This window comes from Rhincodon typus, chromosome 1 (genome assembly GCF_021869965.1).
Source record: "Rhincodon typus isolate 14 chromosome 1, sRhiTyp1.1, whole genome shotgun sequence".
Classification (NCBI taxonomy): domain Eukaryota; kingdom Metazoa; phylum Chordata; class Chondrichthyes; order Orectolobiformes; family Rhincodontidae; genus Rhincodon; species Rhincodon typus.
This window is the reverse complement of record NC_063332.1, coordinates 25,149,942-25,177,150: the sequence shown is the minus strand read 5'-3', so window position 1 is coordinate 25,177,150 and position 27,209 is coordinate 25,149,942. Positions and strand designations below refer to the sequence as shown.

General features: G+C 39.7%; 1 protein-coding gene across 2 annotated transcripts in view; it reads right to left on the bottom strand.

Moving 5' to 3' along the window:
• Positions 1 to 830: 830 nt before the first annotated feature.
• tacc3 (transforming, acidic coiled-coil containing protein 3) overlaps positions 831 to 27,209 on the bottom strand; it is a 44,504-nt gene continuing 18,125 nt past the window's right edge. For both annotated transcript variants that reach the window (XM_020532788.2, XM_048597821.1), the window contains 14 exons: positions 26,810 to 26,871; positions 24,416 to 25,529; positions 22,116 to 22,170; positions 20,329 to 20,539; positions 16,441 to 16,499; positions 15,416 to 15,534; positions 13,269 to 13,332; positions 12,935 to 13,084; positions 9,881 to 9,957; positions 9,723 to 9,766; positions 9,410 to 9,570; positions 5,772 to 5,878; positions 1,310 to 1,430; positions 831 to 1,028 (listed from right to left, as the gene is read on the bottom strand). In XM_020532788.2, coding sequence (XP_020388377.2) covers positions 963 to 1,028; positions 1,310 to 1,430; positions 5,772 to 5,878; positions 9,410 to 9,570; positions 9,723 to 9,766; positions 9,881 to 9,957; positions 12,935 to 13,084; positions 13,269 to 13,332; positions 15,416 to 15,534; positions 16,441 to 16,499; positions 20,329 to 20,539; positions 22,116 to 22,170; positions 24,416 to 25,529; positions 26,810 to 26,871 — 2,410 coding nt within the window. In that variant the 3' untranslated portion in view covers positions 831 to 962. The remainder of the gene's footprint in view (positions 1,029 to 1,309; positions 1,431 to 5,771; positions 5,879 to 9,409; positions 9,571 to 9,722; positions 9,767 to 9,880; positions 9,958 to 12,934; positions 13,085 to 13,268; positions 13,333 to 15,415; positions 15,535 to 16,440; positions 16,500 to 20,328; positions 20,540 to 22,115; positions 22,171 to 24,415; positions 25,530 to 26,809; positions 26,872 to 27,209) is intronic.

Here is a 27,209-nt window from a genome sequence, read left to right as displayed (position 1 = left end):
CTTGGCTCATATGAATTTTTTTGTCAAAGTCTTGCAGGATGGCTTTGTTGTGGTCAAGTTGCATGGCAAGTGAGTGACCAAGTCTGCTACAGCTATTGGGAACAGGAAAGGAGCTGTTTGCTGCAAACAAAAGGTTAATGAGAAGGGTCCCAGCCCGAAACATTAACTTACCTGCTCCTCTGACGTTGCCTGGCCTGCTGTATTCTTCCAGCTCCATTCTGTGTTCTCTTAATAGGTCAGCACAACATTGTGGGCCAAATGGCCTGTACTGTACCGTACTGTTCTATGTTCTTTGTTCTGACTCCAGCATTGGCAGTTCTTGCTATCTTTTAATACGGTCAAGCTGTGTATTTTTTAAAATTACTTAGAATCAGAGTTCAGCCTTTAGTTCCTCATTGCTTTATCTATGGAACACCTCAGCCAGGGAGCTGACTTGCCAGCTTATCAATACTCTTTTCTCCCATGGTAAAAAATGGTTTAATAGCTTGATATTTGGCACTCATTTGTCTGAAGTCCAAGACTAAAAGCTTTGGCAATATATCCACTAATATTCAAGTTCTATACTGCCAAGCGATAGAAAACAAAAAAGGGACAAGTAATACATTCCTATTACTAATTTTATTGCAAGTGGAGTTCAGATGAACATTTCATCGTTAAACTATTAATCGTAAATGCTGGAAGTTTTCAACTACTGAACATGCTGATCACAGACAGTCCAGGTATTCTCCAAAATATCAACTAGACACTGAGCAAAACATTTAAAAGCTACTTAATTGCTAACATTTAAAGAAAGGAGATTAGTCACCATGAAATCGTATACTCTTGACAGATTTCTAATATTAAACTTTATTTGCTTCTAGAAATACAATATATGCAGTTATACAAAAAGAGATAGTTTAGTTCAAAAATGGAGCAGGACAGAATACATTAGATTTCACAAGTCAGATGAGGAAAAAAAAAAGTCAGATCTTCTCCATCTTGGAAATAAGTTCATCACAAATTTTAGATAGTTCCACATTTTCTTTAGTCTGTAGATATAGAAAATTATCATTTTTAGCATATTGCAAAAGCCAGACATCACTGACTAGAATCCCACAACTGCTTATTTCTATAGTGTGATGTGGAACCTTAGTGGCCATCATCCCATAGGTGCAGGTGGTATACAAGTTTTAACTTATTACAGAATGCTTTTGCCAATATTGCTGTCCTCATTTGGAAAGTTCAAATATTTAACTTGTACAGAAAAACTGAGTATCTGAAAAGACATCTACTGTGAAATGATCTATATTAAAGTTTGTAATCCACTTGCCTTTTCTTCCAGGCTCCTCTCCAGAGAATTGGTTTTCATTTGCTCTTTACGTAGTTGGGCCTGGAGAGCAGCAACCTCTGCTTTGTACTTGTTGCGCACTTGTGCTATCTCTTCATTTGCTCTTTTCAGAAAAAGAGCAACAAAAGTTGTAATTAGATATTAAGGATGAGGGAAAGAGAAATTGATGGAGAATTTATGAAGTTTCTTTTTACGACCAAATTGATAAGCTGATCATAGAATTCCTACAGCATGAAGGCATGCCATTTGGCCCAACAAAATCCACGCTGACCCTCCGAAGAGCATCCCACCCAGACTGACCCAACCCCTCACCCCATCTCTGTAACTCTACATTTCCCATGGCTAATCTACCTAGCTTGCACATGTTTAGACTGTGGGAGGAAACTTAGGCAGTGGTGAGAATGCACAACTCCACACAGACAGTTGCCTGAGGGTTGAATCGAACCCAGGTCCCTGGCACTGTCAGGTGGCAGTGCTAACCACTGTACCACCCTATGATTGCTAAACAAAAGAACGCATGACATGAAAACCAGGTGATATTACCATGTGATAATTATACACAAAATGGCAGATTGTTAAACAGTGCCTTCAATAATTGGTATAATTCGAAGAACTATATAGCATCAGCCCAAATCAAAATTTGAGCAATCATTCACGGGTTTGGTATCACTGAATTGATCTCAAAAATGACCTGCCTGAACACCTGCAGTTCATAGGCACACAATACTGTTTGTTGGAAGAATTCCTATCCGTTTTCTTTTTAGTTTCAATGGTAGTTGATACAACTGGGTGGCTTGCTAGGACATTTCAGTGGGCAATGAGTCAGCTATTTGATCAACTACAGTGCAGTTTCATTGGATGCAATTTCACCAGAATCAATTACTAGTTTCAGAACAACAAATAAGTACAAGCTTGATCAGAGTGTGTGTATTGTTTTGAAATTGAAAACAAGATTTGCCAACAAGCAAGAGCAATTTTTCTGGAAGGTCTGCCAAGAATCAATTTTAAAAGCAGCCAGCCTACTGGAGCGAGAGTAATAAAGCTTGGGTAAAAGCCACTGCAGATCCATTGGATTCAAAACGTTGAGTGACAGCTTTAGTAGGGGAGTGGTGGTGGTGTGTATGGTGTGGGGGGAAAGAAATGACAGTTGTGGTAGTGGAAGTCCTCACTTAACGTCACAAGTTGAGAATAGGACTCCTATCTGTTCTTTAGAAAGATCATTGGACCCAAAATGTTAACTGCTTTCTCTCCACAGATGCTGCCAGACCCAAGTTTCAGTAATGTCTGGTGTTTCCAAAGACTCTCAACCCTCAGATGAAATTCCATCTTAAATTGGGGCTACTTTATTCAGAGTATGCCCTCTGATCCTAGGCTGTCCCTTGAGGTGGGGGAGGAGGAGGAACACATCCTCTCAATAATGTAGCCTATCAAATACCTGAGGAATCCTACGAGTTTCAATTAGATCACCTCTCATTCTAAATTCAAATGAACAGAATCCCAAATTTATTTAATCTTTGCTTCTAAGACAATCCCTCAACATCAGGCCTCACCATAGCGAGCCTGATCTGAATTACCTCTAAATGAAAGTGATATCATTCCTTAAATAAGTAGATTAAAAATTGCTCAGTACTTCAGATGTGGTCTCACCAGCATCTTGAGTTTCCATCCATTTAAATACAGTTCTTTTCTAAAGTGAAGATCTCATTTTGCCCACATTATACCCCATTTGCCAACTTCACCATTTATTCAGCCTATCAATATCTCTAAACTGCTTATATCCCTCTCACAACCTGCCTTTCCAACTAATTGTGGGGTCTGCAAACTTGGCTACAGTACATTCATTTAGATTACTGATTTTAGAGGAATTATCAACAATAACCTATAAATAAATAACATTTAACAATTTAAATCAATAATGAAACCAGTACTGTAGTACTGGATAAAATGACTCATTTGATGTACTTTCATTTGACAACTCAATCTAGCAACAGAAGCTGGCTGATGCAGGCATAACAACCTACACTGACTGTCTTCTACCACATGGTGGAGCTTAGCACTTCAAGCCAAGAACAGGAGCCAAGACAAAAAAGGACACTGAATGAGTGTTTAAAAGGCAACAGAAGAGGAACCCCCCCCAGCCTCATCCCTCTCATCCTCACCTCCTTAAACCTGACACAACTTTCTCTCCCACCATCCAATCCCCTACCTGCACTCACCTATCACCAACCCACCTACCTTCCCCAGGCCCACCTCTCCTTTATTTCCCAGTTCCCTCCCTGCCCCCATTTCTGTTCATTAGTGACATGAATGATTTGTTTTAATGGAGCAAACCTTATATAGAGATTGTGTATAGCGTCGATAAAATGTGGAGCTGCAGGAGCACAGGTCAGACAGCATGAGGAGCAGGCAAGTCTATGTTTTGGGTCTGGACCCTTCAGGGCTGAGGAGGGAAGTGGGAGCTCATAAATAAATAGAGGGAGGGGGATGGGGCTGGGGGAAGGTAGGTAGGATGTTGATAGGTGGATGCAGGTTAGGGTTTGCAGAGATTAGTCAGTAGGAATGGTGGAGCAGATAGGCGAGAAGGAAGATGGATAGGTTGTGTCAGGTCAAGGAGGCAGGGTTAGACATGGGATAAGGCTGGAGATGGAGAAGATTTTGAAGCTGATGTACTCTACATTGAGGCCATTGGGCTGCAAGCTCCCGAGGTCCTCCAGTTTATGTGCAGCCTCATTTTGACAGTGGAGGCGGCCCAGGATGGACATGTCGCCAAGGGAGTTGGGAGAGGGGGTTTTTGAAATGGCTGGCCACCAGAAGGTGTTGATTGATGCGTAGAGCATAGGTGCTCCATGAATCGGTCACCAAGTCTGCGCTTGGTCTCTCCGATATAACGGAGACCACATCTGGAGCAACAAATGCAATAGACCACATTAGAAGACATACAGGTGAATCCCTGCTGGATTTGGAATGATTGTTTGGGGCCTTGGACAGAGGAGAGAGGGGAGGTGTAGGGGCAGGTGTGGCACTTCCTGCGGTTGGAGGGAAAGGGGCCAGATGTGGAGGAAAGGTTGGTGGGGTGTGTGGAGCTGATAAGGGAGTCACGGAGCGAGTGGTCCCTATGGAAGTCAGAGTAGGGTGGGGAAGGAAATATGATTTTGGTGGTGGGGTCTAACTGCAGATGGCAAAAATGGTGGATGATGATGCATTGGATTTGGAGATTAGTGGGTGGTACCGAGGACCGGGGGACTCTAACCTTAGTGTTTGTTGCTCGGGGGTTTGAGCGCAGAAGTGTAGGAAATGCAGGAGATGTGGTTGAGGACATTATGAATCACGGGAGGGGGGAGAATTATGGTCCTTGAAGTAGGAGGACATCAGATATCCAGGAGTAGAACGCTTCATCCTGGGAGCAGATGTGGCAGAGGCAGAGGAATTGGGAGTATGGGATTACATTCTTGAATCTATTAATCGGAGCTTCCTACCCCCTTCCTAGTCCTGACGCAGGGTCCAGTCCTGAAATGCAACTTTGTGCCTCGGATGCTGTCTGACCTGCTGTGCTCCTCCAGCTCCACATTTTGACTATCTTCCAGCATCTGCAGTCCTTCCTCTCTCCTGTGTAGTGTACTCAGTTTCCCTTAAATTGTGTTCTTTGGTGGAGATGAATAGCAGAAGTTGGCCCCCTACCTGGGAAGCACCTATCATTTAAGGTTCACATCAATGCAGATAACCAACACTGCATCCACATTTGAACACCCAAGGACAAAGAGGACAGTGACATTTGTGCTGATACCATGTACGAGATATTTGTTCTTCCAACTCTTTTATATGGCTCGAAAACTTGGAGTATGTATGGATGCCACCTGAAGGTCCTGGAGAAGCAATGCTATTGCATGATTCTCCACAGCAGCTGAGGACAGGCATACTAACAAACAGTGTCCTTGAATAAGCCTATAGCACCAGCATTAAAGCCATGATAATCTGAAGCCAACTTTGCTGGGCTGGCCAAGTACCCAAGTGCCAAAGCAATCTCTGCCCAGCTCAAGGAAGACACTCTAACAGGACGACAATCAAGAAAAATGTTTCAAGGGCTTCCTGAAGGCTTTCCTCAAAATAAAGCAGCAACTTGGTGGAATTTCCTGTACAAACAGGCACAATTTTAAGACCCGCTGGCAAGATGAAGCATAGAAAGGAACCCAGAGAAAAGGAAAGGAATGCCAATGTTTAAAGCCAAGGACCAATTCCACCTCTCAGAAGCACCTGCCAAATGTTGTTTGGAGATGCAGCTCCAAGATTGGGCTCAGCAGCCACTAAAAAACCCACAGAACCCATGGCCAGCATCAGAATTTCCTAGGTGGACAGTCAGTCATTCTCAATAACAAGTGATTCCAATGACTAATTCTGGCCCAGTGAAATTTCAATACTAAAGCAATGAAACCATGGATATACTCACTGGTTCAGTTTTTCTTCAGCATGAACTTTCAGAGCTTGGTATCTTTGCTCTTCTTTTTTAATCCTTGCAAGATAATCCTGGGCACATTTCTTTAAGGATTCTTCATTCTAAAGATTTCAGCAAAATCCAAATTATGCATCAACATCGGACTTTTGTTACGTTTCTTCACACTTGGGCACAGCTACTTTTAAAAGGGACCGATAGGCATTATATGGCAAATGAGCTACTGAAGAGAAAAAGAAAGTGTATTTTGAAAAACAGATTGGAAGATGATTAGGTCCAAATCTTTAAGTCAAAATAGAGATTATAGATGATAAAAAGACATCAAATGGAATTCTGGGTTTATGAGGCACTGTAAAGTTCCCTTTGATTGAAATCGACGATATCAGTTAAAACAGTTTCAGCATTGCGGACAGGCATTTAAGGGTCCAACATCCCAGTCCTAGGACCTCTTGCAGAATTCTTCAGGATAGTGTCATTTTTCATAACTTATCTATCGAGGTCAGAAGGCAGCATGTTCACTAGTGTTTAGAAAAAAATTACCATTTATTATTTCAGATATTGAAATCAGTGTTTACATAAAGCAAGATTTGGACAACATGAAGGATTGAGCTGATGGGTAGGCATGTAACATTTTGAGCTACACAAGTGCCTGGCAATGGCTTTTGCTGACAACCCATACCGCCACTGAATTTCCAAAATACACCAAAAATATATGTTACAACTGACCAGAAACTAGACTAGCCATTATGACTGCACCTAAAAAGATCAGGTCAGAGATAGGAATTCTGTAGCAACTAATATCACAGCATCTGTCCTCTAACTACAATGCTGAAAGTCAGGATCAACCACTGTGGTTAGATCAATGCAGCTCCTGCAAAATCTGAAAACTATCCTAGACAAAAAAAGTAGCCCACATAATTTATACCATATCTATTACCTTAAATATACACTCCCTAAAATAACAGACACACAAGTACCATCAGTAGTACACCTACACAAGGTGTACTGTAGCAACTCACTAAGCCTCCTTTAATAGGACCTTCCAAACACCACCAAAAGTAGAGGAAAATCAGACATGGAATCATCACCACATTCACCTCCAGACCCCACACACTATTCCGATTTGGAATTATATAGATGTCACTTCAATGACAACAGGCTTTTTAATTTTAAAATAGTGGCAACTCCCTCCCCAATTGCTGTAGTTTGACTACAGAACATGAACTGCAGCCATTCATAATGGTACTTGAGGATAGACAATGAACATTGGCCTTGTATGATATTCACAATGAAGCACTTTTAAAGTACAAGGCAATGCACTTTAGCAGAACATATTGTGGTAATGTCACTGGTCTAGTAACTAAATGTCATTAGACTATTGGCATAGTTGCAAATATCCACTTGGTTCACTAATGAACAGGAATGAAGGAAACCTGCCTTCCTTACCTGAAGTTTACATGTGAAATGAGACCCACAGCAACATTGACTCTTTCGTCCTTAGAAATGGCCTAGCAAGACACTGGAATATGAGCCTTGTCAGTGACATTCACATTCCACGAATGGAAACAAACTTGTCAATCCCCTTCATGTTCACATACTTGAGTTAGTCAGTGATTTTTCATTCTGCAGAACAATGTTTGCTTACTAATATTTTATAACTGGGTGAAAATGAAACAAGTAGGCTTTTTTATTTAAAATCAGCTTGTTTGGGCAAGTTATTAAATACCTCTGGAGCAGGTGAGACTTGATCCCAGGCCTTTTAGGCCAGAGGCAGAGTAGTTCACTGTTATACAGTGCACAACTTGACAACCAACTTAATGGATTTGGGTTTCAAATTATTTCCTTTAGATAGGCATTAATGCAGCCAAATAGTTATAGGGTGGAGGGATTTTACTACAACATTATAGATTGGTACCCATTGCAGCAAAAAGGATGTTGAGATTTGATAGAGGTACACAAGTTGATAGGTTTAGATAAAAAGTAGACAAAGGAGAAGCTGTTCAATTAACTGATAGTATAAAAGGAATACAGAAGAGATTTAAATGTTGGGCAACATATGTGGGACTGGGGATTGTCAACATTTAAAAGCAACAAAATGGTGATGAACTGGAACCTGCTGCTTATTTAGTGCAAGTAGAAATGCAGATGATCAATTACTTCCAAAAAAGCTGAATGAGCACTTGAGACAAGCCTGCAGGGCTTTGAGGATGCAGACAAGGGAGTGGGTGCTAACTGGATTGCTCTACAGACAGCAAACATGAACCAAAGTGGTATCTTCTGCGCTATAATAACACATCAATATTAAAAATTTAGATGAAAACGTTATACCAACACTTCCAGGATACTGGTTCAGCAGAGGGCAATGGAGGGAGGCATGCATCACTTCAACACATACATTTGAGCCTGGAAGCAGTCACCTGCACTAAAGAGCAGATTGTTGTGGGCCTGGTATCAAGGAGTGCTTTAGCCCCAAACATTACATCACTGTAGTGCTTCCCTCCCTCCTGCTCTAACCAAAAAAAATCTCTTGGAAAATTTTTGGTTGCAGAACGAGGTGTTGGCTTGAGGCACTTCGGTGAGCAGCGGCTCAGCAAAAAGTACATGTAAGCTCAGATAAAGTCCTTTTAAATTTCCTCTTTAGTTTTAGAGCATTTGAGATGGTCGTTAGGGCAGTGGTATGCTCCTCCTGCAGGATGTGGGAGATCAGGGAGACTGCCATCGTCCCTGATGACTACACTTGTGAAGTGCATCCAGCTGCAACTCCTGGGAGACCGTGTTAGGGAGCTGGAGCTGGATGCACTCAGGATCATTCGAGATGCTGAGCGCATCATTGAAAGGAGTTTTACTGAGGTGGTCACACCAAAGATGCAGGCTGGGAGTAGCTGGGTGACCACCAGGAAAGGCAAAAGGGAGTAGGTAGAGAGTACCCCATGTGGCTATTCCCCTTGAAAACCAGTACACAGTTTTGGATACTGTTGGGTAGGTGTGCAGCAATGACCGATCAGGGAAAGCAGCAGTAGCCAGGTTGGTGGTTCCTTCTTTATCCAGCCTGTTCCTTTATAACCTACCAGACAATTACTTTTCCAACTTCAAAATCTTTTATGAAGGGGGCTCAATTTTTCATCTCTACTTTTCCTTTTCACAGAGGACATACCTGGTCTGTGCTCACATTCTTCAAATGAAGCCCATTGTTCACTTAGTGGCTTGTCTGCCAAATTTCAATTCCAATTTGATTCAGATCCATCCTTACTTATTGAATTTGGCTTTCTGCCAGTTAATGCTACATTGGTGATCTTCATCCATTGCCAAACTAGACACTGGGACACAATAACTGGCCTCCAACAATGTTCCTCTACCTGACCATTGATCCACCTCAATCCCAAGAAATAGATCCAACAACACCTTCTCTCAATGAAGCTTAAATATTGAAAAATTCTCCTGAACAACCTAGAAACTCTTGCCTGTCAATTTTGATCCAATAATCCATTTTAAAGTATTTATAGTTTAGGATGATGTTTCTTCCTAAGCAGCCTTCAATTTGCTTCTCAATATCCACTCAATCCAGATCACAATTCAGAAGGTTGCAAAATTGTAATTCAGCATATTGTATTAAACTACTTTGGAGGTACACTTACTTTTTTGTAACCCTCAATTGCTTCCTTTTGTTTTTCAAATCGCTTAAACAACTCAGAAAATGCGTTTTCAACCGAGTTTAGTTCTTTCAAAGCTTGTAGCTTTTCTTCTGTTAGTTTTTGCATCTCTGCCTTGGCCAATTCGCTTTTCTTGCCAGATTCCTCTAAATTCAAAAATAACCAACAAAATGTTATTTCCACACAATTTAGAAACTCTATTCAGTACATCAAATACTAAGCTTCCCAAGAACACATCAGTCAGTCAAACTTTATTGCAAAAGGAGTCTGAAGAGGTGACCAAGATAATAGAACTCACCCATCATTTGAAAGGTCACCTCGGAATATTCGTTTACAATTTTTCTAGGAGATAACATACAAAATATTGTTAGCCTCTAAAAGATGAAAACAATAGGCAAAACATCTAAATGATATCCAAAGGTTACAAGCAAACCTTGCAAATAAAAAGGTTCTTACTTCATTTCCGCGCATTGTGCAGAGCTTTCCTCAGCTTTCTGTTTCCATTCTAAAGTCACGGCTTCCTGACGACTAACCTGTGAAAAAGATTTGTTTTCAAGAAATGAATCCAAGTTCCCAAAGTCAGTTTATAAAGGAGCTGAACATAAAAAAATTTGACTGCTATAACAAGTGAACTTGAATGTGAATCAAAAAATTCAGGTTGTCTATCAAGTAGTCAAGCAAGGAATGCCAAGATGGAAAAAAAAAAAGGGTTACGATTTTCACAATGTCACAACAAAGGAGTGGAGAGGATGCAGTTTAAAAAGAGGCACCCAGTGAACATTAACAAGGCAAGAACACAGTTGGAACAAAAATACAAGTTGCTGGAAAAAGCTCAGCAGGTCTGGAAGCATCTGTGAAGGAAAATCAGACTTTAATGTTTCAGGTCTGGTGACACTCCCTCAGAACTGGACCCAAAATGTTAACCAAGTTTTCTTCACAGATGCTGCCAGACACACTAGGCTTTATCAGCAACTTCTGCTTTTGTTCCTGATTTACAGTATCTGCAGTTCTTTCAGTTTTTAAGAATACAGTTGGGGCCATCTAGTCCCCAGGTGGCTCCAACATTGAGATCATGGCCGATCTACAGCACAACTTATTTTATTCCACTTCACTCATGACTTCAGTTAATCAAGTCTCAGTACAATGGCAAAATACTCAAATGCAACGTACGGGAAAAATTCAAAAGCCTGAAAGCATCCGAGTTTTGAACAATCAAATTATATTCGATGCTGCCAAAGCCACTAAATATCTCTAACTGTTTCCAAAAAAATTTGAAGGTTTGAAAACAATTATCTATCAAGAGTTATTCGCAGACAAGTTTCAAATTCTTACCATCTTTACAAGTAGTGCTTTCTAATCTCACAAAAAACCTTGGTCTCTAATTTTTAGACCATACTCCATAGTTCTGGACACCAAACAAGCAAAAACAGGGTAATTTCTCCTCCATCTATCACATCACCCACAATATCCAACTGTAATTAAGTCACCACTCTACCTTCTAAATTTCAGGGCAGCCAAGTCTAGATACAAGACAATGGCAGGAAATTTCCATCTCCATTGTTCAGACGGGCAGATTAAGGAAAAATTTAAAGGTATTAGATTAGACGGAGGGCTCAGTTGGCCTAATCTCTAGAGCAGACGGTCATCTAGTCCAAGTTGGTGCTATTTGGGTCAGCTGCCATACTTTGGAAATGAGGTGGTAAACTATGGCATTAACTTAGCTGTTAAAAGTTGATTCACAATTTCCAGTGCACAACACTGTGGCATGATAGTAATACCAAAAGTCTGGATTATTAATCCAGAGGTCCAGGTTAATATTGTGACCTGGGCCCAAATCTCAACATAGCAGCTGCTGGCATTGATGCAATTTTTTAGTAAAAATCTGAAAGCAAATGTCAGTAACGGTGACTATGACATGACTGCTACAAATATCCATCTGGTTTACCAACATCCCTGAGGGATGAAAAGGTAGTCACACATACTCTGTGGCCTCAATTGACTCCAGGTCCACAGCAATATTTCAATCAACTGCCCTCAAATAGCCATATAAGCTACTCAAGGGCAATTATGGAAGGGCAACAAATATTGTCCCAGTCATAGAATGTCATCTCAATGAAAGAACTAAGTTTAAAAAGATGCAATTCAGAAATATTAAAGGGGGGGGGGGGGGGGGGGAGGTGCAAAATAATATAGATTTTGTGGAAGTTTGGGGAGGACAGTAGTTAAAATAAAGTGTTATCAAGATCAGCATTTATTGCATATTCCAAAATTTCACACAAGCGGCACCTTCTTGAACCCCTGCAGTGCATGAAAATCAACTTTTTAAGATACAACTGAGTGGCTCATTAAGCCATTTGGTTCAACTATTTCATTGTGGGTTTGACATCACATTGGCCATACAAGGCAACGATGGCAGGTTTTCTTGCCAAAAGGGAACATTACCGAAGATGGAGTTCTTCCATAGAGGAAAGAAGAAACAAATCTAACTATTTCAATCAATACTAACATTTCAATCTAGAAATATCTAAAATTGAATTTTAATTTCCCAATGGCTACGAAGCAATGTGAACTCCACTCTGGATTGTGCCTAACTGGAGTTATTCATTACACTACAATACACCCACAATATATAGACAGTTTGTAGGCAAGATGACACCGATGTATAGCAATTCTTTATGAGTTCTCTAAAGTTCTTAGAATTGTTCTCCTCTTTTAAGCCTCAAATTCACCATCTCTGCTGCAGTAACATTGTATTCCTCGCTCTGTTCTATTACGCTAATTAACTCTGCTATGATCTGCCTGTACTGCACACAAAACAAAAGCTTTTCACTGCAGCTAGGTACATGTGACAATAATACATAAAATCAAAGCTAGGGTATAAAAACATCTTTGCACAAAACTACTTAATCCTCATCTGGAATGCACTCATGGAGAATAATGGATGTGTCACCAAATTGATGTCGTTTTGCCTGAACTACAACTTGCTTTAAAAAAAAAACTTAAGAATTTGAAAGGACAAATGTTCAAGCTTTGTCATTAAAACTAAAAATAAAATCAGGAAAAATGTCCAAGTTAACATAAAACTTTAAAATATTGATTGATTCTAACTGGCTGACTTTTGCAAAAGAATCCTGACTGCTCCAACAGCTAAACTAACCACCAACTGGAGATCAGTCAAGCTAATAATGTGGCTTATTTACACAGGCAACAAAATATACTTTCGTATAAAGATCACACTCAGAAAATATAATGTTAATTGTGTCATGGAACAAGTTTAATCTGGAGTCAATTTGCTGCCTAATCAACATGTTTGCCTTGTGTAAATTAAATATTATGCATTGATGCACTTGCATTATTGAAGCGGTGTCCTAATGATGCAAGACATTGCTTTTCACCAAAATTTATACTGTCAAGCAACTGAGAGACTTGTATTTAAGATGAAATCAGCAACAAAAAAAAAAAAAAAAATTAAACCGTGTATAATGAGAAGCCCCGAAATCTCACACTTACCTCTTCCTTTACAGCCAGAATTGCAGCATCCATGTCCTTTTGGCTGTATTTTAGTACTTCAATAATGGCATCCTCAGTAGGAACATTAACGGATGTGAACTCAACTGCTGGATTGATAATGGATGGCACAGGGATCAAGGTAGTAATATCCTAAAAGTTTTAAAAACAGATTTACAACTTTCAGGTACCATCTTCTGACACTAGATCAAAAGGTTAAAACAACCAATTATGCAGAGATTCCTGGTCGAACAAAACCGGCTGTTATGAAATAAAAGAGCTCCGAGATTGAAATTACATCTCACTAACAATTATTTCTTACAATGAAACCACTTACAACCATTTCTTCTGAATTTTCAGCATGATGACTAGATCTGGTTTCAGGGTTTGAAGTGCTTGAACTGTAGATTAAAGAGAAAATGTTTTTTTAAAAAAAAAAAATAAGTGGCCAAACACATTTACTTTTACTGACTCCATTTACGCGAGTATCTCATTCCTACACTTAATCCTACATTCAGAACTAGGTATATTAGGAACTAGCAACTTAAAATGTCTAGGCATAGTACATTAGCAGATAACTAGGCACTCATACAAACTCAAAACAGACCAGAGCACTCACTAGCACAGAGTGCTTCCTTAGCATGTAGGATTGCCACTTATCCTCCCTCCAAGTCCAAAAAAATGCAAAAGCAAGGAACGAGTAATTCTTCTATTTTTAGACTGCTCTCTTATGGAGATGAAATTAGCTAAGAAATGGAAACCTTCAGCTGAGATATTTGAGGGGTGCTGGAGGACTGGAAGGTGACTGATGTTGTGCCTTTAAGAAAGGCTGTAAGGAGAAGCCTGAAAACTATAGACCGGTGAGTCTGACATCATTGGTGGGCAAGTTGTTGGGGGGATTCGGAGAGATAGGATTTACATGAATTTGGAGAGGTAAGGACTGATTAGGGATAGTCAGCATGGCTTTGTGTGGGACAGTGTCTCTCAAACTTGGAGTTTGAGGATGTAAGCAAAAAAAATAAAAAAAAAAAAAAAAAAAGACAAGGGCAGAGCAGTAGAAGTTGTCTGCATGGACTTTAGTAAAGCCTTTGAGGAGGTTGCACATGGTAAACTGATCAGCAAAGTTAGTTAAGTTACCTGGGATTCAGGGATACAAAATCAGCTTGACAATGGGAGATAGAGAGTGGTGGTAGTAATAGTGGTGGTGAAGGGTTGTTTTTCCAGACTGGAGGCCTGTGACCAGCTGTGTTCAGCAGGAATCAATTCCAGCTCCACTGTTTGTCATTTATATGACACTACGTGGATGAGAATTTAGGAAGCATGGTTAGCAAGCTTGTGATGACACCAAAATTGGTGGTATAGTTGACATTGAAGGTTACCCGAGATTACAAAAGGTTCTTGATCAATTGGGCTAATGAGCCGAGGAGTGGCAATGGAGTTTAATTTGGATGTATATGAGATAGTGCACTTTGGCAAAACAAACTAGGAGGACTTACATGGTTAATGATCAGGCCCTGGGTAGTGTTGTCGAACAGAGACCTAGGGGCTCAGGTACACATAGTTCTTTGAAATTTGCGTCACGCATAAAAAGGACGATCAAGGCGGCGTTTAGCACACTTTCCTTCATTGCTCAGACCACGGAGTATGGGAGTTAGGACATAGTGTTGAAGTGGTACATAATGTTGCTGAGGGCACTTTTGGAGTACATTTATGGATGTCCAGCTATGGGAAGGGGATTATTAAATTGGAGAAAGTGCAGAAAAGATTATGGCTGGGACTGGAGCGTTTTAAGCTATAAAGGAGAGCTTGGATAGACTGGGACTTTCCCACTGGCATGTAGGAGGCCAAGAGGTGACTTTGAGGTTTATAACATCAAAAGATGAGGTGAAGAGCAAAGGTCTTTTCCTTAGGTTGTAGGAGTTCAAAACTAGAGGGCATGTTTTGCAAGGAAAGAGAGAAGAAAAATTTAAAGAGGAACTTGAGGGGCAACCTTTTCGCAGAGGGTGGTTCAAATGTGGAATGAACTACCCAAGGAAGTGGTAGATGCAGGTATGGTGACAACATTTAAAGTCAACATTTGGCTAGGTAAGTGAATGGGAAGACAGTTTAGAGGAATATGGGCCAAATACAGGCAAATGAGACTAGTTCAGTTTAGGGAAACTTGGTCAGCATGGATGAATTGAATCAAAAAAAAGTCTGTTTCCATGCTGTATGACTAATTTTATTAGGATGAGAAATACTGCATGCTACAGAAACAGTGGATCAAAATTAAACTAAAAAATAGAAATCTAGCAAACACCTAAGATTCAACAGAATTCAAAGCCATTAAGTTTTAGACTTAATTCTCACTGAATTCAAAAATTCTATTACATAAGAACACACGATTATAGAAGTACAATTCTATTGGTCAGTTTAAGTAACTTCAGTAAATTTCAGGTGCCCGTCAGCTCCACAAAAGATTCAAAAATTAAATAGTTGATTTACCCATTAGTTGTTCCATTAGTCAAACCAGGATTAGTCTCAATGTGCCGAACAGGACTCTCTCTTAAAAGAGGATCAAATTTTAGGTAGAGAGATTGCTTTCGTAAAGCAGAGGCATGGAACTGAAAATAATAGAAAACTACATTAGGTTCAGTATTTAAAATTTCTTTGGAACTAGATCTTTGCTGTTATGCAAAGTATTAACTTGCCCTCTCACCAAACACGTTTTTAACAAAAAAAAAAAAAAAAAGGTGGAAGTAAAGAAATGCTCTTAGTGCACGGCAAGGTAAGACCACAAACATAACAGCACATTTGGGACTATGCTGCAATTCTAACGTAGTGTGCCACTCTACTACAGAGTTAGACTGGTTCAATAAAGTGGGCAGTTAAAACCAGTTACAATCTTATTTGGGTGTACTAAGAGGATAGATGATTGGTAAGTGGGAAGAAAACGAGAATGGATGAAATTATCTTAAATTCCAAGATTGCAATTTGCGTCAGTAGCATCTTGAAAACAACACCTAATAACAAGGTTATGTAGACTTGTCTATAGAGGAAGCCCAGGGTTAAATACAAATTAGAGAGACTTGCCAATGTTATTACTTGAGCATGAGCAATCATAATAGTAATTTCACACACCTATACCTCTTCCCAATACTTCATCCATGCGTGGACACAAAATTTAAAAAAAAAAGGCTTAACTGTAGTAGAGCATCAATAGTTGAAGCAAACATTAGGAAAAAGGTAAGTAAGTGCTCACTGAACAAGAACTACGGTTACACTCCAGTCGTCAAAATGAAAAATTTAAACTGCAGTAATACAGCATACAAGCTATTTTTAAAGCAAGCAATAGTATAGACAAGTGTCTTTGGTTAACAATTACCCAACATGAAATGAAGTATTGGATTATGCTGGTTTACTACTCAAGTATCTCAGTAATTAGTGAATGCCAGCATTTGCAATTGATGAAAATTGAAACAGGTCACAGAGCAGAGTAAATTCATTACTAAACAAGTTTCCATACTTACTGAAGAGTGACCAAACTGCTCCAGGTAATCAATTTCTATAGGATCATTAAAAGCTGGAACTGTTTTAAAAACAAAATCAAAATCAAGACAACAACAGTTGAAGATACAGATTGAATCATTATCATGCTTGTTGAGAATTTAAGTTCAGTGCGTGGTACCTTAGACATGATATCAGTAAAGAAACATGGTGTCATGTTACTTAATAGCCAATTCAGGTATAATTGGATCAATCAACTCAAATGGCCAAACAAGTCACTCAAACTGCAGAGAACTATGGTGGTTCCACAAGACCACTTCCTCGAGACTAGATAAGTTCTGTTTGTCTTGCCCATCCAAAAGTTTCACATTCTCAAAAAACACATTCACTTTCAATTCTTTAACATAAAAGACTTAAAGTGCAGATGTAATTTTTTGTGGACTCATTCTACAAACTTGAGGAAGTTTTCCTTCAAAAAGTTTGTAGAGAGTGCATGAACCCTTTTTGTTTGTCATCCAACTTTGAGCCTTTATCCTAAGGGACTTTCTCTTCTCTACCCCTTATTTGAAAAGCATTAATTTCTTTGCTGTGATCTGAATATCTAGGTACCAATTAGCATTAGTTAACCCTTCAGCAAATCTAAGCCATTATTAAATTTGAATTGAAATATTAGATTAACTAAAATGGATGGCCTTTGAGAAAGACAGACATTCGTGTCAAAGAACAAGTCATTAGAGGATTGGACTCAGTCAGAAAATCAGTGTTTCCAACATAATCAGCTGGAGATTTTTGCTCTAGATCAAAATCAAACCGGGCACAGGTGGAATGTACAAGCACAGAGAAGTTAACTATTTGGTAAGAGACAAGAAAAGAAAATTAAAATGGAGAGATCTTTGAGCCAAATGCTTGAAAAACCTATTTCAAAATGATTCACAAAGAAAAGCCTATGGTCCCAGCTTAACCACTTCTTAATAGGTCTGATTCTTGACTCTTAATTCTCAGTTCAGAAATTGGGCATGTTAAACCTGAATTACAAGTATTTACTTGTGCTTTCTACTCATAACGAAGACATTCATATCAATCTTTATTTGGTTTGGCTTGAGAAGACCAATGGAAGATGCTTCTGTTTTGATGAAGTTGCTGTCATTTCCAGCCGACTCCCTAAAGCTGCTTAATAAATTCTCTTCAAGAGAACAGCAAACAAGCAAAACAAACAAATTGCTGGTGAAACTCAGCAGGCCTGGAAGCATTTTTGGGGAAAAAGCATAGTTAATGTTGAGTCTGGTGACAGTTCATCAAGACCGAAGTCCAATGGGACTCTTCAAAAGGATCATATTGGACCTAAATGCCAACTTGCTTCTCTACACAGATGCTGTCAGCTTTGCCAAGATTCTCCAGTGACTTGTTTTTATGTCACAAGTTTGCGTGGCTCAGCAAATCCCTAATGTCATTTTTCACACCTGAACAAAGACAAAGACTTCATGTAGGGTGACAATAAAGCTCCAGACATGGAAAAAACAATTGCTCCAGTCAGAAAAGGAAATGGCCACTTAGCTACAAAGTAATGCTAATCGCATTATTAGTCAGAAGAAACATGGACCTGAAAAATCCCCCACCATAGATGCTGCCAGATCTTGGAAGTCACTCAGTACCTTTCCAGTTAAATTTTAGAAAAAGGCATCATCCAGAGTACTTCGCTTGTTATAATGCTGATGGCAGCTGGTACATTAGTCAAAAGAGACAGGACTCACAACAAGACAAGGCAAGGCCTTCCCTAGAAGACAGGAGTGGCATACAGAGCAGGGTAATCTTTGACAGTCACCAGATATCATGACACAATACAACAGTACTGTTAGAAGTTTGAAGTGACTTAGAAAAGAACAGAATCCTTAGTGTGGAAACAGGCCATTCAGCCCATCAATGGCACACTGACCCTCAGAGCATCCCACCCAGACCTACCCTAGTAACCCTGTATTTCCCTTGGCTAGCCCACCTAGCCTGCACATCTCTCAACACTATGGGACAATTTAGCATGGCAAATCGATCTTGCACATCTTTGGATTGTGGGAGGAAACTGAAACACCCAGAAGAAACCCACGCAGACAGGGAGAATGGCGACTGTCTGTGTAGAGTTTGCACAAAAAGGTGGAATTGAACCTGGGTCCCTGGTACTGTAAGGCAGCAGTGCTAACCACTGAACCACTATGCCACTTTCTAAGCAGTGGGTCATGAGGCAGCAATGCCTGGATGAAGTTCGAGCAACTGCATGGATCAATTTAGTCCTTCCATATAAACCTAGTGGGCATGGCCTAATTGGCTCTTAGGAACTCTATTCTTGCCCAGAAAATCAATTGAGTTGGAAAAGTGGGCACTTTAAGTAGCATACTCTAATTTGCTGAAAAAATATCCCTATTCAACTAAAAAACCCCACCACTAAGTTCAGTAATTTCCAAACACTGAAATGGGGTGAGTGCAGGAGGAAAAAAGGCAGAACAGCCTTAGACCGAGGTGGAGGAGTAGAACTCCTGAGCTGGAGCTTGTCCGCTCCATCCATTTCTTCCACCCTTCCTCCTCCCATCCGATTCTTGGCCAGAATTGGCAATGCCCAGGGTGAAACAGCATAGACTTGGACTCCCAGCACAGGCTCGGACTCCTAGCTTGGTGAAGCCCGATGCAGTCTGGTTTAGAACGTACATACAACATAGAACAGTACAGCACAGTACAGGCCCTTCGGCCCACTATGTTGTGTCGACCTATTATCCTACTAAGATCAATCTAACCTGCATGCATTTTACTATCCTCCATGTGCCTATCCAAGAGTTGCTTAAACGTCTCTAAAGTATGACTCCACTACCACAGCTGGCAGCGCATTCCACACACCCACCTCTGTGAAGAGCCTACTTCTGATATCTCCCTTGTACCTTCCTCCAATTACCTTAAAATTATGCCCCCTCGTAATAGTCATTTCCACCCTGGGAAAAAGTCTCTGGCTATCCACTCTATCTATGCCTCTCACCATCTTGTACACCTCTATCAGGTCACCTCTCATCCTTCTTCGCTCCAATGAAAAGGAGCCCTAGCTCCCTCAACTTTTCCTCATAAGACCTGCCCTCCAGTGCAGGCAGCATCCTGGTAAATCTCCTCTTCACCCTATCTAAAGCTTCCACATCCTTCCTATAATGAGATGACCAGAACTGAACACAATATTCCAAGTGCGGTCTAACCAGGGTTTTACAGACTTATTTTAACTCACATATTTTCCTAATTTATTGCTGAAATTTTTATTTCTTTATTTTGCTAACTTCTTTTCCCCTCAAGAATTTGTACTTAATCTGTAGCTAGATACCTTGGTACCTCAGATGGTGCCAAAAGTGGTGAATTGTAAACTTGTCATTGTACTCATGTGAGTATGTGATAATAAAGCTAATTCTAATTCTTAAGAAAAAAGTAGTTCCTTGCAAAAAGTATATGCATGGTGTTGAAAAAATCAGTCACATTTAAACAAGGAGGGTTAGTTCTTTGCAGTTTGGTATTATATGGCTACCAAGCAAAACTATCAACTACACAATATTAAAAGTCTAAACTAAGACAGTGCACAACAGGATTTGAAGTCAGTCACAAAGAATTTAATTCCCTTATTTTACAAGTTCATTTTCTAAATGAACGATAATATTTTATGCACAAATCAGAGCTCCTACCTCTGGTCAGAATAATCTTCCACTGATCTCAAGCTCAAAATCAAGTCTGACATGAACAGCAGAGAATACAAGTAAATACTGAACAGCTGGATTGCAGATTTAACATGCCCAATTATTGAAGTTAAAAGAATTAAGCAGGAGTCAAAACCCAGGCCTACATTTTATAAAAAAAAAAATTGATTTACTCCTTGACTGACAAGGTAGCAATCTTACTTTGGTCAGCAGGCCTGAATTCTTCAGTTTCACTTTCAATAACATCATTACGGAACGCAGAGGATCCTGGCACAGAGAAGCCAAAGTCAATACCATCCAGTATTTCTGCATCAGTCATTGTTGATGGTACTCTGCCATCAGCAATTATTCGCTCGAAATTGGGCGTCAGCCTCATATCAATATTTTCAGCTTCAGGTGAGGAGACAGAATCCTAAGAGAGTGAATAAATTTGTCAAGCCATGGTTGGAAATCTTCAGAAACCACATGCAGCTTCTGATGCACTGATGGACTCTTCAAGCTATATCCTTGTCTTTTGCCATCCCCAACTTATTCTTAAATTATTCAAAATGATGCCATTGAGGCAACAAAAGCTTTTCACTGTATTTTATCATATTACTGTAAAATACACATGGCAATAAAATCAAAAAGTTATATGGCACTGGTCATTGCAGTAGTCCAACTAGTGACTATTAAATTCACGAATCAAGCTATTTAAACCGATCAAGGTTTTTCAAAAAAAGAGATCTTAACCATAACTATCTCTAGGGTAGAAGTCATAGGAAATAGTTAATGCCACGTAGTCTACTAAATCTGATTTGCTTAGGAGGAGGGAGATAGTGTTTGTGTTGGAAATCAGCATAGTGAACTTCACTCAATTGCATTTAAAAAGGAGTTCAAAGGAGGTGGCTGACTAAACCAAAATTTATTGCTCATCTGTAGTTGCATTGCTGTCTTTTTGAAAAGCCCAAGTCTTTAGAGGTGTAAGGACATCTGAAACCGTTATGAAGTTCCAGGATTTTGACCCAGCAGTGAATGGAAGTGCTATAGATCAGAGCCACACAAAAAAGGGGAAAATTGGAGGAGGATCATGCAAGTCGTGGCTTTCCAAAACACCTGCTGACTTTGTCTATCTGGAGATCGCAAATAGGAAGTCACTGTTAAAAAGTGAGCCCGTGCTACTACAATGCATGCTCTTGATTGTACACTGCTGAGGCAGTGGAGGGAACAAAAGTTGAATCATGCAAATTGTGACCTAGGTGATGTCAAGCTTGTTGTCGGAGCTGCATTCATCCAGGGTAGTAGGATTATTCCATCACACCTGACGTGTTATGTACATGGTGGACAGGCTTTGGAGACTGTCACTTGCTGCAAGATTGCAAGCCTCTGACCTGCTGTCGTAGAGATGGTATATATGGCTAGTCCTATACAGTTTCTGGTTAACGGAAACCTCCCAACCATCTTCAAGATATGATGAGTGGGAATTCAGCAAATGTAATATCATTGAATGTCAAGGGAGTGACGGCCCTTCCTTTGCTCCAACTCCCTTGTAATAAGGCATACGTTCCATTCGTCTTTTTAATACTTGCAGCGTCTGTCTACATGCTGACTTGTATGCACAAGGACACCCAGATCCCTCTGCAGTATAGTCTATTGGAGAGAGTGTGTATTTACATAATCTGCTTGCTGTTCTTCATGCCAGCCTCATTACGCTTCATTTAATCAGAAGTTACAGTACAGGAGGCTATTCAGTCCATTGTTTCTGCCATTTTGCCTATTCAGCATACATTGTTTTACAGAATTCCCATCTTCGTTTAGTCAACCCATCAACAAAATTTGCTTGAAATATAATGAATTTCTTCCTTCAAGTCAGATCCAATAGCAATTGTGGGAGGCCCCAGTGATGCAAGCAGCACTCCACTAGATTGTTTACAATCATTGCAACTTCAAGCATTTGGGTGTGGTAAGTGTCACACTGGACTAGTAAATATTTGGAAATTCAGACCCACCTGTTGAAAGGGAATTGCTGAGACCTCCATCATTGGTTTAACTTTACAAGTGTTTCTGAAAATATTAAGATCAGTACAATTATTTTAGATCCATAAAGTCTAAAAATAGATAAAGCAAAAGGGGATTTGAAATGGACAAACTTCCATGTTTAGGATGAAAAGAATGGGAAGAAGGGAATTATAATAGCTTTTATTCACAATACAAAAACATGAATGCATCATAAGCAACAGATAGCAGGAACACACAAGGCCCCCCTATTAAAAAGTATTCCCATCAAGCACGGCTACAGCCATAACAGCCATTTAAAAATCTACACTGACGCAGAACAGTTTCTGATGACTTAACTGAGGGATAGGGAATGTGACTGTTTAAAAAGCTGAAAAACCATCTTGAAATGCCAAAGGAAAAAGAGCCACCCTCCTATGAAAGGCAAAAATATTCACATTTGTAAACAGGTAGTAAGAAAGACAGGAGTGAGAACAAGAGCAGTTAGACATATAAAAGCCATATGCTACTCAAAATGTTGATCATCTTAAAAATTAGGATCATGGATTCTTTCCCCATAGTTTAAACTGGCAGTGCATTTGCTTAGGCTAAACTCAAGTTTGGTAAATCAGCAATCAGGAAGGGTTTCTAACTTTGGAACATACAATCGTTTCTGCAGCTCATTTAAAATCTTCCTTACTCTTTGCTATTAAACAAAATAATTAATTAAAATAGAAGAGATCTATTGTAAGAGTTTATTCTCAGGCTCTGGGCATCTTGGAAAGTCAACCATCCCTTTTCAAGGACAGATAAAAAGTTAGAGGATAGGTGCCTTCTGAGCTTTTGTGATCTGATGAAAGTACAGTTATTAGATAGCTAGCTCCAGGATTTCTTTTTCCATGACTAAATTGTTGATCCTTTCTTGTCAAGTTTGTGTTCTTGCACATATGCAACCCAAAGCTGTAGTCTTAAAGATCTATGGACAAGATATTCAACACCTACTTCCAAGAGCAGCCAAAAATTGGCCAAATTTGGTAAACTAGGCCCATGGCATAAATCAGCAAGGTTATGCAAGTCTCTGAAGTCAAAAGGACGCATTGACCTTCATATCCCAAATCAAAAGGTCTTTTTAAACATGGAAAATTCCAGTGGTATGTAAATATAATGCAGTCTAGGGATAGACTCTCCTAAATCACAGAAGAGACAAACTTAAAAGTAGGTTCAGCCAAAGAGACCAAACCTCCATACAAGTAGTGTCTTCAGCATATACAAACAGATATAAAATAATTGTACAGCCATAATATTACAGGACCAATAATCTAGAGATCTTTGAAGCACTTGGATAGTCAAGTTCACAACTTAAGCATGGAGATAGGGGGAGGCAATGGCCTAGTGGTATTATTGCTCGACTGTTAATCCAAAGGCCCCGGTGATGCTCTGGGGACACGAGCTTAAAGCCCACCACAGTAGATGGTATAACTTGAATTTAATAAGTATCTAGAATTAAGAAACTAATGATGACCATGAACGCATTGTCTACTGTTCGGAAAAACCCAGCTGGTTCACAAATGTCCTTTAGGGAAGGAAACTGCCATCCTTACCTGGTCTAGCCTACATGTGACACTAGAACCACAGCAATGTGGTTGACTTAAATGCCCTCTGGGCAGTTAGGGATGGGTAACAAATGTTGGCCTAGCCAGCAACACCATCTCCTGAACAAAAAGGAAAGCAAAAGATAAAACAGTAATATAGAGCTCAACGACTGGAAGTCATTGGGCAAAATGTTAACTCTTTCCTCTCTACAGATTCAAGCAGATTTGTTGTGTTTTAGAACTACAGGTGCTGCAGCTCGATGTTTTATCAAATCAAAATGTAATCACTCAACACACATGGATTAGAGTATAGCCTGAGCAATAAAATATCATTTGGCTCACTGATGTTCCTCAGGGGAAGAAATTAGCTGATGTTCTGGCAGAGAGTCTGGATTCACTCAAGTTGCTGTGGAGTGTAATGACTATTACAGAGACGTGGTTGAAAAGTGCACATGGCCGAGGCAGAATACACAAGAGTGGGCATATTTCAGAAAGATAGGAAGAAATGGATAGCTTACTTATTAAAAAGTAATAAAGTACATCAAGTGCACAATGCTGACATGCAAGTGCATGGCATTATTTACTGTCTACAAGTTGACACATTGAAAAAGAGCAGAACAAATGGTCAGTTAGATTGGAAAAGGTGACCCTAGGCCTAAGGGAGGGATGAAAGTGAAAGAAAGCACATTTAAAAATGCCTGCAGTGATTTTGATCTACTCACTTTTTAGACGGTTGCTTGAGCGGCAGCGTAGTAACTTCATTACTGTTGATTGTCTGAGCAAAGCTTATTGGCCTCTGTGCCACCATTTCTTTTGCAAGAGGCTCTACATTTTCTACTGGATCCTCCAGTGCAGATGGTCCGTCAGATTTGTCTACTGGTGGTTTAGGTGAATTAGGAGAACTTTCATTTGGCCTCAGAACCTCACTTGTTTCCTTTGCAACAAACTCAACATTCTCCACTGGATTTCTTTGACCGTGTAAATCAGAATGAGCTCGTGGTACTTTAGTCAGACTGGGAGAGTTACCAATTTTAGAACCTCCACCAAAGGGATTAAAATTTGGGTCATCCAATTTATCCCATTCAATGTTGTACTCCACCTTTGGGACAAAGGTATCATCAGGGTCATTTTTCTCATTCAGCTTTGCACCTTCCTTAGACGGCTTCTCAACTTTGCTGCAAACATTCTTCTTTTTAGCTGTGTCTGTTCTCTCTCCCAACTTTTTTGGTGGAGGCTTCTGGCCTTCAATCTCCAACTGCACTGGTTGCACCAGGTCAATATCACCTCTATTTAGACAGAACAGATTCTGCTCAAGTGGTGATGTATTTGGTAGACTTGGACCTCCCATTTGGAGTGGGTTCATAGAGTCAACATTATCAAGATTGAAAGACTCTTTTAAGGGAAGTTGTGAAACTTGCTCTTTTATCCGACTTATGATAGGACTGATCTTCTCAAGACCATCCTCCTCAAAGTTACACAAGGTTTGTGATATGACCATCCCACAACCTTGTTCTGTGCTACTGCTGCTTTGACTTTCCACCTGCAAAGAAATATCTGCTGATTCATTTCTACCATGGTCGTTGCTGGGAGTGGCTTTTGACAGTTGTTCAGTTTTCTTAGGCAGAGTCTGATCATTAGTTGATGAAATTTTAGAATGTTGTTCCAGACAGTCCAGTTCTGTGCCAGCCAATTTCTGTGCTGGGGAGTTCAAGACTTTTGACACACCCTGAAAAGGGTTCACCACATCAAACATATCAAAATCAAGTGTGTATGTTCCTTTGGATGAAATATGCTCCTCATTGCCAAGGCCAACATCAGCAGTTGTCTGTTTGGCTTCTGACAATAGCAAACAAAAAAAAAATTAAAAGAAAAATGAGGCACCATGATGCTGCATATAAATTTCACATTAAAAAAACCTAGAAGTGAAGTCTTAAAAATAAACCATATGCCAAAATCTCATTTTTCTGCTAAAAATACCCAAATAAAATATAAAGGCAGTTTCTAAATAAGGAATCTGTTTGGTGCAGGAAATGGTAAAACAACCCAAGAAAATGGATTCAAAGCAAAAAAATAAAAAGGATGCCTTTGAGAGACACAGAGACAGACAGACACAGAGCGCGCGCACGCCACATAGATCAGGTACTATGGAAAATACATTCTTGTGGAGGAAAAGGCAACCAAAGTTAAAGCTCCTCAGAAGATCAAGAAAGGAAAAAAAACAGACAGGCTCATGACAGCAGACAAACCAGGTTGAAGTGAACATGCAAAGCAAAGGTCAAACAGTGAATGACAACTGGCATGAGCATGTCAAAATTCTTCCATATACACAAGAATAGAAGGATAATCAAAAAGCAAGCCAGATTAGAGACACTGACAGGGATCTACACATGGAAGTGACAGGAATGATGCTAAATGAGTACTTTGTAAATCTTAACCTAGGAAGAAAATGGTGCAAAAGAAAAGAAAGGGGACAAGCATTAAAAACAAGGAGATCTATTTTGGTAAAACTAGGTTTGAAAGGTTGATTATACTTAAATAAAACCTTCTTGTTGTGCAGTGGTAGTGTCGTGATCCCTGGACCAAGAGGCCCATGTTCAAGTTCCACCTACTTTAGAGGTGGGTCATAGCAATTCTGAACAGGTTGATTTACAAAAAACTTGATAACTCCAAAACCAGACAGGATGCATACAGATGACAGAAAGGAGACTCAAATGTGGAGGAACAGGCCATAGCTTCCAATCCTCCGTAGATTGGAGGAGTGGCACAAGAAGATTGATGAACTTACAGAAATCTGTTCAATATTGCTTCTCATTGTGCACTGGACTCCAAAGTAAATAGTTGACATGATTATGGAAATATGGTGATGTTAGTAACAACAATGGAGCTCTAACAAAAAAAAAAATTAGCAACTACTGATTTGTTTCTTTCAACTTCTACCTAACCAAAAATACGTCAGTAATTGCTGTGCAAAAAAGTTAGTTTCCACATTGTAAATACCCCATTTTAAGTTTCACTTTTCCTTGCAAAATTTTTTGAACACAATAAACGTTAGAACTGGTATACAGTGCAAGTAGACATTTAGATTTAACTTTAGATGTAAATGAGAGTATGCTTACCTGTATTTTCAACTTGCAGATCAGAACCTAGACAGTCAGATGTACGTCCAGAATCTACATGTCTGTAATTGGAACAGAATGTTTCACTGTATCTCTGACTGCAGAAGTTCTAAGTAATTATTCAGTAATTTTGAGATTCTATTATATTCAAAAAGGGCTAAAGGACAAGAAACAAATACAAATAACAAGCACAAGAAAAATGTGCTAGGGCAACTAATTGGATTAGACTTCACCAGATGAAAGGGTAGCAGTCTAAAAGCTTATGATTTTAAATAAACCTGTGGGACTATAACCAGAGATAGTAGGAACTGCAGATGCTGGAGAATCCGAGACAACAAGGTGCAGGGCTGGATGAACACAGCAGGCCAAGCAGCATCATAGGAGCAGATGCTGCTTGGCC